At 44.7% G+C, this 11,843-nt stretch overlaps 1 protein-coding gene and 1 pseudogene across 1 annotated transcript; one reads left to right on the forward strand and one right to left on the reverse strand.

Annotated features, from left to right (window-relative positions):
* Window positions 1–1,055: 1,055 nt before the first annotated feature.
* Window positions 1,056–4,231, reverse strand: LOC120694166 (annotated as a pseudogene).
* Window positions 4,232–5,119: 888 nt separating this feature from the next.
* On the forward strand, window positions 5,120–7,151 carry LOC120694167. Its single transcript, XM_039977341.1, has 3 exons — window positions 5,120–5,996; window positions 6,797–6,893; window positions 7,063–7,151. The coding sequence occupies exons 1-2, from the start codon at window positions 5,311–5,313 to the stop codon at window positions 6,816–6,818; spliced, it is 708 nt and encodes a 235-aa protein (XP_039833275.1). The 5' UTR covers window positions 5,120–5,310; the 3' UTR covers window positions 6,819–6,893; window positions 7,063–7,151.
* Window positions 7,152–11,843: the final 4,692 nt, after the last annotated feature.

The raw sequence follows: 11,843 nt of genomic DNA on the forward strand, positions 1-11,843 counted from the left end.
GAGCACGATGGCTAAAGTCCGGCCATCACCGTGCGCCGTGCACAGTCCCGCGAGGGACGTCATGCGGTGCCGGCCCGAAAAGAGCCATCGTCGATGTTCTCTGGGACGGCGCTGTGGAGTGTGCTGGTGCGGAGGTCAAGCACCTCAAGCGCGGCGAAGACGGTGAGATGCTACGGGGATGGGGCTGTCGATGGTTGATGACAATAATGGGTATGGTGGTCTCCGCAGAACGAGGGATCCTGATGGGATTTGCATATATAAAGGGATTCTAGACAGTTAAACCCCGTCAACAATTAATTCGGCCACCCATACGTGAAATCAAGACTCAGCCAGGTAGATATTTATGTCGTCAATTGATTTTAGCCAATTTATTGCATGCATTATCTCCTTATTGTGTGGTCCGGTTGGGCGCGATTTCGGGAGGGCGCAATTCCCGAGATTTGAACAGTCCCGTGGTGCTTAAATAGATTCTTGTTGTACCGTAAAAGGAAGGCAGATTATTATAGGAACCTCTAATTAGCAATTGCACTGATTGCGTTTGGTGGTAATAATTATGGCCAGCGTGGTTACGAAATTTACTCACCGGTGCTCGCCGGAGCGAGGCAATCGCCGCCAGGGCGTTGAATATTATTCAACACCCTGTGTGTTAAATAAACTATATATATATATATAGTAAAGAAGGAAGCATGCAGGAGAAGCGTCATCGAGCCAATGAAATGGTAAAATGAATTGTAAGCCATCTCCATGGAGTTGGGTTCCGAACAAATGATACAGAGATATGATGTAGCAGGCTCTCAATGCAATTTGATACACATAGATCGACTCATGTTTTTCAATTTGTGAGCCAGAGCTGGCAAATACAGGTTTCAGAGTGGGGACATGCAATGCAACCCAGGGATACAAATATATTGTCTATTGTATAACAATGCTTAGCTACTCTAGTCGCCATCGGCGATGAAGAATCTGATGATCTGAGCCCAATAATCAACGAACAATACACATATATATGTGTGTATGATTGAATTAGATCGATCAGGATCCCATCCCTTGCTTGAATCAACGAACAATACACATATATATGTATTGACTATATATAATAACAATGCTTAGCTACCCAACCTGCTTGGTGGGTGATGATGAATATAAATGATCTCAAGAATCTGATGATCCGACCGATGAGCTGGATAGCCCAATAATCAACGAACAATACATGCATATATATGTGTGCGCTTGAATATAATTAGATCAGGATCCCATCCCTTGCTTGCTTGCTTGCTTTGCTGCTGAAATTATTTGACTAACTTTTCTATGCTACCTAAATCGATCTACCAGGATGTAATTATTAATTCCGTACGTATAAATCCTTGCCTTGTGCATGCTTAAACTTGAGGTCGTCGTAATATAATATTAATTTCCAGCTGCATGCAGATGGAACGAATCACTAGTTTTGCTTATGGCCGTTTTGGGTGTTGATCAAGCAAGGTGTGGTCAGTTTGGTAGTAGACGACATCCCCGTGGTCGCTGACAAAGTGATCCACTCTGAGACTCCTGAGGAGCACGCCAAAGAGGTGAAGTGGCAGCGGCCCTGCGGACTTCTGGGGCTCCCGGTAGTATCTGCCCAGCACCGGCCTCGCAGCCTTGGTCTGTCGTTATTATTATGAAGTTTTCAAATTTCAATTTTTTATATATAAATAAAAAGTACAAGAAGAAAGAAGAAGCGCATGCTTACTGCTTCTACGAGATGGTAGTGCGGGATCTGCGGGAAGAGGTGGTGGATGACATGGGTGCCGATGTCGTGGTGGATCTTGTTGATCCAGCCGTAGTCCCGGTCCACGGTGGTGAGCCCCCCACGCAGGTAGCTCCACTCCTCGCCGCGGTACCAGGGGAGCTGCTGCTCGGGGCTGCCGTGGTGGTGCAGGTACGTCACCAGGTCAAGCCACATCACAAATACAAGGTATGGGACGGCCGTAGAGCTTGAGCAGGTGGAGTGGTCCGAAGGCGCACGCCATGGCGAGCAACGATGCGAGCATGACGCAGCAGCAGGTGGTTGAGAGCATGACATCGGCCCGCTCCTTGGGGCTGAACAGGTCGCTGCTGGGAAGAAAGTGAGATCCATTCTTGCCGGGGCTCCTGTACCACTGGCAGCAGCAATATTGCATTGGGTTTCTTTCAATCAGTTACTAGCTAGTAATAACTTTATTTATTTCAGCACCCAGCAGACAGCAACATACTAGGTAGACGGGGAATGCGAGGAGCGGGAACGGGACGGTGAAGCGTAGCTTCTTGGTGCGTGGTTCAAGCTGCCGGTAAAGCTTCTCCGTGATCTGCAATGCATGCATGCTCATCAGCTCCATCACTCCAAATTAATTAATTATTAAATTATCAAACTAACATTATTATCAGCATCAAACATATTATATATAGACACACACACAGAGGCAGCAATTAGGTAGGCATGGACAATATATATAATTAAGTTATATAGAACCATGAACCTGCATATATATTATGCTATCTAATACGGTTTCAGAAACAGCTCAAAATTAAGCAGCTAGCTAGCATTGCGATATATGCATCCCAGACACTGACACACAGCAAAGACACGATGGCATCATGCATGCAGCGAGCATATATATGGACCACATACCAACTAATTAATCTCTGCCTGATGCTATGCAAAATAAGCCTTTTTACTCAAGAAGAAAAGTGAGAGGGAGCCTGCAATGCCATGTGCAGAGTAGCTAGCTAGATCTGCATGCAGTCTGAAAACTGGTCGCCCCAATAAGAAAGCGAATAAAGCACAATCCATCGCGACATCCCAGACACTGACACAGCAAGGACGGATCAGACCAATTTAATTAATTATGCAAAATTACTGTGCTGAGATTACTATATATATTTGCCCCAAAAAGTAACAAAGAAATGATGACTGACCGGGTGCCATGACTCGTCCCTTTCAATGTGGCCGTGGTTCTGATGGTGCGTTCTGTGGCTGATCCTCCTGCATGCATGCCACCAACCAGTCAGTTTTTCCTTTGATGGTTTGCAGTGTAGTAGTGGATTTGCATTGCAGGATTATTATTCCTACTAGCTAGTAGTAGGATACTCCGTATCACAGGATAGCTAGCTCGATCGCTAGTAACGACAAACGGAAATTAAATTGTTGCCACCTGGAGCTATTTTTTATGTGTGTGTGTGTGTGTTTTTACGATCCCTTTGAAATTAACAACTACCACTGGAGCTTTACAGCTAGCTAGATGCATGCTGCTCGCTGCTCCACACACACACACACACATGATGCATCAGCCAACAGAGAGTCAGAGAGATTCTCTGTGTAATAATATAACCAAGACTTCAAAATATCTTCTTCTTCTCCTTTTTGAAAACTGGACCATGCATGCATGTGTGTCCAAGATACGAGTAGACACGGATCGGATCTCTTTGAAAAAGAAGAAAATAAAGATGGCAGCAGCATGTGTGCTACCTTTCCTTTTGTCTATCTGCTTTTATATATCTTATTTCCTTCCTTGGTTCCTAGAAGGCTAGGCTAGAACGAAATGAAAGAGACATACCATCCATGGTAGGGGACGAGGATGAAGGAGTGGAGGAGATGCCCCACCGCGCTGTTGAGAGTCGCGCTGTCGGAGAAGCTCCCGTGACCACTGCATGCATGCAGCAAACACAAATCAAATAAATGTCATGTATGTCTTGATAAATAAGCAATTAATCCTACCATCCAACAAGAAGAAATTACAAAGCAGGCAAGCAATTACCAGTCGTGTCCGAGGACGAAGAGCGCCCAGAACATTGTCCCCTGCGCAGCCCAGTAGATCGGCCACAGCGCCCAGCTGTCCAGCGCCGCCGCCGCCGCGGCCAGCCCCGCCACCACGGCCACGTCCCTTGCCACGTAGGACAGCGACCGCAGGGGGCTCTTGCGCCAGCAGTGGGCTGGCACGGCGGCGCGGACGTCGCCGATGCGGAACGGAGGCGGCTTCCCGGCGTCGAAGAGGAAGCGGCTGTCCTCGGTGGCCTTGGCGGCCGCCTCCTCCTGCTGATGCCTCATCCTTTTATTTTGCGGCTGCACCGGCGGCGTTGTTGTTGTTTCGAGTTGCGTTGTCGTCGTCGTCGTCTGGTGCTGCTGCATAATTAATCGTCGACGGGCGGGCGGTGGCCGGAGCTGGAGGAGAAGAAGAATCTACGGATGGGGAGCAGAGAGGAGAGGGGGCCCGGGGAGGGGAGACGAAAGCGGCGGGCACTCGGCAGATGGATGGATGTCTGCCTCTGCCTCTGCATGCATCTCATCTCATATATAGCCAGCCGGCCCAATCGCCTGCCCAATGCAAGCCCGGCCTCAACTACTTCTTGGACGTACGGCACTAAACATAGGAACGATATTCATCACATCAATCCAGAATCAAGTGGTTCTCAATTCTCATCACCATAAATAAAGTCGATTGACAATTAAAAAGGATCTTTTCTTTTTGAGTGCGACAAACAAAAAGTATAAAAAAAAATCAAAACCTACGTGCACATGCACCATTAAAGTCCTGCAGAAGTACTAGCAAGAAAACTTAGGGCAGCTCCAGTGTTGATCCATGTTTGACTTGTTGGATCTTCAGAAATGGACGCAGCACTGGAGCTGCCCTTATCACTCCACAGCACGCAACGTGTAATGTAGTTGGGCTTATTTTCCTACTGGGAGAAATTAAAAAAGATACTGTACAAACAAATGCTCCGTGTTATATATCCGTGCAATGTAATGGGGTCAACAACTTATAGCCAAGACCAAGTGTAGGTGCACAAGTTATATATGAAGTCTCCCATAGTCATTTAATTTGCATGCATGTTTTCCTTGCAAAGGATCCATATACAAAAGATGTTCTAGACTCGCTTTTTTCGACATTGCAAAATGTTTCTATCTAGAACTCAAAAGATCACATGCAGTGGCAGAGGACCGAAAAAAATTTGAGATATGGCGGGGTTGCATTGACAATCTCTACTCCTAAAAAATTGTCTAAGCGCCGTGCGTCGTCCGTCCCGGGGTGCGATCTCTTCGCCCTTGGGTTTTGGTTCAGCCTCGAGCCGTCACAGATGACTCGAGGAGCGATCGAAGCCGCTCTCGCACCTCCCCCGACCCACCCGCACGCCCTCTTTTTGCGACACCCTCCGCCGCGCTGCTGCCAACCCGCGCCGCCCCCCTCGCCCAGCGCCGCCGCTCGCCGCAGCGTGCAACTCTGCCTCCCCAACGCGCGCGGGTCGCCGGATCTCCGCGTGAGATCGACGGCCCACCTCGCCGCTGCCCTGCTATCTATGCGCCGTACCCTCGCCCCCGGCCCCCTACTTCACCGCCGCAGCCGCCGCCTACCCCCGCGTCGTACGTCGCCGCTCCGTCCCCGGCCGCCGGTCCGCGCCGTCCCCGGCAGATCCGCGCCGTTCTCGCCGTGCCGCCACTCTGTCCCTGACGGATCCAAGTCCCCGGCGCTCCTCGGCGCCCTCCTCGCCCGACCACCGCGCCGTCCCGACTGCCGATCTATGCTGCTCCGCGGGTCCGCCAGGTCGGTCGCCTCCCACGGCAGCAGGCTGGCCTTCGTCGTGCTGCGCCAGGGCATGGACACGGTGCAGTGCGTGGTCCACGCCGGCGGAGACGACAGCCCTGGCGTCAGCCCAGGGATGGTGCGCTTCGCCGCCTCCCTCGCCGCGGAGTCGGTCGTCGACGTCGAGGGCGTCGTCGCCACGCCCCGCGCCCCCGTGCTCCGGGCCACCGCTCGGCATGTCGAGGTCCGCGTCAGGACGATCCGCTGCGTCGCCAGGCCGGCTAGCCCGGGCCTCCCGTTCAGCCAGCCTCGACGACGCGACGGCGGCAGCGGAGGCGGTGGAGCTCGAGGGCCATGGAGCCGGAAGACCCCGCGTGGACCAGGACACCCGCCTCAACTACAGGGCGCTCGAACTGCGAACGCCCGCGAACCAGGCGATAATCCCTGTGCCAAGTTGAGAACGTGAGTAATGAACGAACTCTAATTTGACGATACTTTTTTTTCTGATGATTCTGATCTAATTTTGATAGCTTTGGATAGGAGCGTTTGGAGACTAGCTATCAATGTGCCTGAATTTTGAACTTATTTCTTTCGGGTTTCATCTCTAGCCTACCCCAACTTGATTGGGAAAAAAGGATATGTTGTTGTTGTTGTTGTATTCTGATCAAATTTGTTACTGCTAACCGAACCTGCTTATGCATCTTTCATCAGTCACCATTCACCTCGTATGATCTGTAGTTCATCGAGCACTTTGCACTTGAACTGTAAAACTAAAACCGAGCCTGCTGAACCTTTTGCAGCTTATAAGAACCGCTGCCTCCGGTGTATGCACATAATCTTACTCCAACCTTTTGCAGCTTATCAGCTTCTGTTTTCTGTTGCAGGAGAGTTTAGTTTATGTTGAGTCATGCTGCTTGTTTGCTATGCTGATATCAAGCGCAGTTTTCCAACCATGCCTACACAATTAGGAACGTCTAGGCTCTACTTCTGTTTTGTTACAATGCTTACCTAATAAACATCACTTACTTCTGGTGAATTGGTGGTACATTCTAATTTCAGATACTATCATGATTTGTTTGGCAAAGAATACTGGGTGTGTGGTACTCAATTCCCGACTATGCCCACATATCTCCATAGTGGCAAGATCTTGTTTTTAGGTTTTTTGTTGCCAACCCAGCCACCATGAGTAGCTTATGTAATTTTGGACCATTAGCTTATGCACATTGTCTCCTTTGAGCTAAACACTGAAATTGAATATGCAGAGGATCGACATCACGGAGATAAGAAATCATCCCAGTTTCAGGGAGAACCACCCGGCTGACCTAATGGAGCATTGGACGACAACACAGTGTGTGACCGGTATGAGGAGCCATGGATGAGATATGCATATTTTATATTGGCTGAGCCGATCACACTAGCAAACATATCTTTTTATACATAGAAATATTTTTATTCAGTTTATTTTAGTATCATCAAGCATCTCTCAACTATGTGATTGTTTCATCTGATTCACTTGTTTGTTTTTTAGGAATCATTTGATTCAAAATTCACTTTTTTTACTGACAAAGATGAAGACTGAACACAGGCAAGAAATATATATGTGTCCCTCTTCTGATACTGATTAAGAGTAACACAAGTATACTTTATCAGATATATATACATCATCAGTTTATATTACTGGTTTGTGCTTGTTGCTTCTATCGTCTAAATTGAGATTCATTGTAATATGCAGTTCCAGTGCTTTTTTTTAAAAAAAAAAGCAAATATAGTAGCATTTTATTGCATGGTTTCTTCTTCTTCTTCTTCTTCTTCTTCTTCTTCTTCTTTTTTTTTTTGCATATGCTCATTCCCTTCTCTTCCGTTGGATACACATCCGCCAGGCCGAGGACGGCGCCTGACGGCAGGAGCACGCGCATGGCACGTGCTCCGGTTTCGCCGTGTGCCAAGGTAGCGGCACACAGCGAAACTTGGTGTTTGCCGTGTGACCGGTCCTCGCACACGGCGAACATCGCAGTTTGCCGAGTGTTCTTTATTTCCCGTGTGTTTTGTGGAGACACACGGCAAATAGCTGGTTTGCCGTGTGCCCGATATATTGCACACGGCAAATATTCGGGCACACGGCGAATTGCCGTTTTCCGGTAGTGACTGTTGCAGTTCTGTTCTTTTTGTTAAAAGATGCATAAATTAAGAAGTTGGTATGTATAGTCAACGATTCTTTTCTTACACTTCATTTCATCATGTGATCTCAAAACATGTTTTTTCATACTCCCACTGTTGCATTAGAAATTACATTTTTTCATGCTCATGCTCCATATATCGCTTTAAAAAAATTCAGCTCCCGTAGCAACGCACGGGTATACATCTAGTAAAGTAAAATTAAATTGAAAGCAGTATGTGCGTCGAATATGCACCTCTCAATTTAGCCTTGTGCTTTTATCCTGCTACTAGTTACCTTCTCCGTTATGCATACGATCACCTGCCAAAGTTTTGTTTACTATGTTTTAAAAATATGTGTTTATGACACGTACATCTCCACAAGTTATATACTGTAATAAAGAGAGACAATTGAATATAGTTTTCACATAGATTAGGCACACCGTCTCCTGCATAGAGGTCCCATTTGTCATACTTCGGGTTTGATAGGCATGGGGAAGACTCACTTTTCTCGATGATGCAAAATATTTCCGCCAAAATGTTTAGTACGGGCTAGCTACTAGGGGTCCTGCATGCTAAAAGTCTCTACTACGGAACCCAAGCTGAATGCTACATCTATCTATCATATGGGCATTATAAGGGATATATTCTTTCGGCTGTTTTGTTATAAAATAGTATTGCAGCAATGATATTATTTATTTTCTTTTCAAAATAATACACATCTTTTTTCTTCTATAAAACAATGATGTCAATTAATATCCTTCCAAAACCATCAAGCAATGATGCCATTTATTTTTCTTCTAAAAATAATACACGTCTTTCTTTTCCTTCCATAAACAATGATGACAATTATTATCTTTCTAAAAAAATATCGTGAATTATGGGTGAACGCATGTGCAAAGGAAAGTATGTGTATACTAAAGGAAAGTAATATGTTAATACACGTTTTTATTTTCCTTTCATAAACAATGACGTCAATTATTATCCTTTCAGAAGAGAAAATGACGAGAATTATGGGTCAATTTATGTGTAAAGGAAAGTATATGTGTGCTAAAGGAAAGTTCATAAAATATAAATTACACGAACTGAATGCCAGCAATGTGATGATTTGATTCACCTCTATCACGATTGGCAAGTACTCCGATGACCATCATGAAGTTATTGCGGAGTTCAACATCAATGAGTTTGGTACCTATTGTTTGGTCAAAATCCGTTACAATGCGTAGAAATCTAATACGACTTTAAAAAAAATACTATTTACATACCTAATACCCAAATCAATAATAATTCATAGAAACATTTAAAATTCAAACTTAGAAATCCATAAGATATATCTCCCTTGTGAAGAACGGATCAAATGAACACCTCGGGATCGCAGGGCCGATAGAAGCAACAACCACGATCAAGCCGACTCGTGAACCATGTGGCATCTCAAGGGCATCAACCACGTTCTTCTTCTACTACTACTACCAAGAATTTTGGAGTTGAAAGGAATGGCGCCTGCACTATGTGTGACACATGAATGCTATTACCCTGTATATATATGCACAGGGAGCCACCAGCATCAATGGCAAGTATAAGAGATAGAAAACATGGTTGGCTAATCTGTTTCCTTAATTGATGGGACAAATATTGGAAGGTTAACACAAATCCGACCACTTATCCCTACATAGCCGGCCAATCCCTTGATAATATGTTTCCTTAATTGATGAGGCAAATATTGAAAGGATGTCAAACATAAAAGAAGACTAATCACCTCACAACCAAAAGGAAAGAAATAGAGAGATTTTAGGATCACCCAAAATATCATTGTCGCCTGGTATACAAACAATGGAAAGTAATAAGTTTTACCAAAATATTATTGTCGCCTGGTATACAAATAATGGAAAGTAATAAGTGGGTACAAGGGTGGGTAGATGAAAGTGCTTGGTGTAAAAAGTATTGGGATTTTGGTAGAAACATTTTGCTTCTATAAAAAATAGGTCTCCACCCCCATTTCGTCAAAACTCTGGATCTGACAAGTGGGTCCTCCGTGAGAGGTAAGGTGGACCTAACTTTGTTGGAAATTGTTTTCAATTGTTTCAACTTTTATAGTATAGAAATAGTATTGCAGTACTATGTGTGAACCATGCATACATGAAGAAAACTAATTAAAGAGATGAGGAACGGGTAATTAAGAAGTAACCTGGCCGTTATTACCTGAATTGGCTTGGATGATACTCCATATAGATCAGATGTCACTACTAGAAAACATTCCATGGGAACCGGTTGGAAACAGCCTTAGGCACCGGTTTTCCAACCGGTTCCCCCAAACCGAGACCAATGGCGTCACCCTACGACCCCGGGTATTTAAACCGGTGCCTTAGGCATCCATTGGCACCGGTTGGAAAGACCAACCGGTACCAAAGAGGCTACCACGCTGACGCAAGGCAGCCCCTTTGGTACCGGTTGGTCTTTCCAACCGGTCCCGATGACCTTTTCCCTTATTTTTCCAAATCCAGTTTTGTTTGTTATATTTATTACTGTTTATTCTTTTATAATTGCTAAACGCACTCAATCTCTACAGTACTATACGTTCATTGGTCATTCGTGTGTTCGATTTCACAGAATATTTGGAACTAACTAAAAGTCAAATGCTAGCATGTAATTAAGTTAATTAGATAAACTAATATATTTACAAATATACAAACATCAAGGCATCACGTTTAGAAATATTTACAAATGTACAAGTCATGTTTGTAGTCCAACTACTGGACCCCTCAGGAGCTTGATGGAAGTCCCCTATGGATGTGACCGTCATGGTAGAACTCGCCTCTAGGATCCAGGATCTCGTTCAAAATGAATCCAGCGAGCTGCTCGCACACGGCGTTGATCCGATCAGTAGAGTAACATTCATCCCCCATTTGAGACATCTATCATTTAGGAAAAAAGGATTAACATCATGTGCGTTAGTATAATTATAAAAATATACTAGTGAATGGTTTGTACGTACTCTTAAGTCCTCCGTAGTAGGCTTCCCGCATGGAGTCTGATGTGCAAGTAGTCGTATACATAGTACCCGCACCAATCAGTTTCTTGTTGTTGTCTCGCACACTTAAGGATAAACAAATAAATTACTCAATTTAGAACAATTGGGATTACTTAACTAGACAAATCTTTGTGAATCAACATACCAGATAATCCATTTTAACGTTCAGTTCGGGCCTCCATTGACCACGTCCTTTGTTCTTTTTCACAAAATTTTTCCAAACCCTGCGCTCAAAGTTAAGTTTGATATTCAGGAATTGTTATTAACAGAAAAAGGATTTGATTGTGTAAACTGAACTTACCTGTTCAAGGGGTCTATGATATGTTGGATTGCGGACTTTGGATTTCTCATTGAGTCAAAGACTATAAGATTGCCGGTCTCTACGGAAAGTAAGAGTAAAATCTAATGATAACTGCAGATATAGATAGGATATATACATACAAGCATTAGACGACTTAGTATTTATTTAGTAATATAACAGATTGAGTCGACCAAGGCTTACCCAAAGTTATATGGTATGTATATATAGGATTTGTAATTTTGTCTAGTCAACGAATCGTACATATTTTGGCACGTTGCTGTGTAATTTTCGTTGAGCATTTTCTGGTTGACTAGCAAAGGAGACATGAAGCCGATCTGATGGTGCCATCTATGTTTTCGGCTTCTTTGAGTCTCCTGTCTAAACAATACAATATAAATTTTATAATGCACATATATAATTATGTTCTTGTTAACAAAAAGTATTAATGTAGAGGTAAGTGAGACTTACAGAACCCAAATGGTGATGATATAGGCGTCGAGTGCTTGTCGATGGTAAATGTGATATAAATCTTCGAAGTACACCCAGAAGTCGTCCTCTCCGCGGAAGAAATCATGGTCACGATACTTGACTCCAAACATTTTCCCTTCGTCATTTGACATTCGCAGGTAACCATCTATGCAAATTGAACATCTGCGTGCCTAGACTTTTCTCCTCTTCCTCAGTGACAAAAGGTTTTCCATGCTGGAATGGAGTAAGAACGGGAGCAACAGGGAATTTCCGCCTCCACTTGCCCCGTTGCCTGCTCTAGCATTAATCCAGGGATTCTTCAGCAAGTTCTTGGTCAACTCCTTCAGAAAGAGTGGAA

The sequence above is a fragment of the Panicum virgatum genome, unplaced genomic scaffold (assembly GCF_016808335.1).
Source record: "Panicum virgatum strain AP13 unplaced genomic scaffold, P.virgatum_v5 scaffold_3800, whole genome shotgun sequence".
Lineage (NCBI taxonomy): Eukaryota > Viridiplantae > Streptophyta > Magnoliopsida > Poales > Poaceae > Panicum > Panicum virgatum.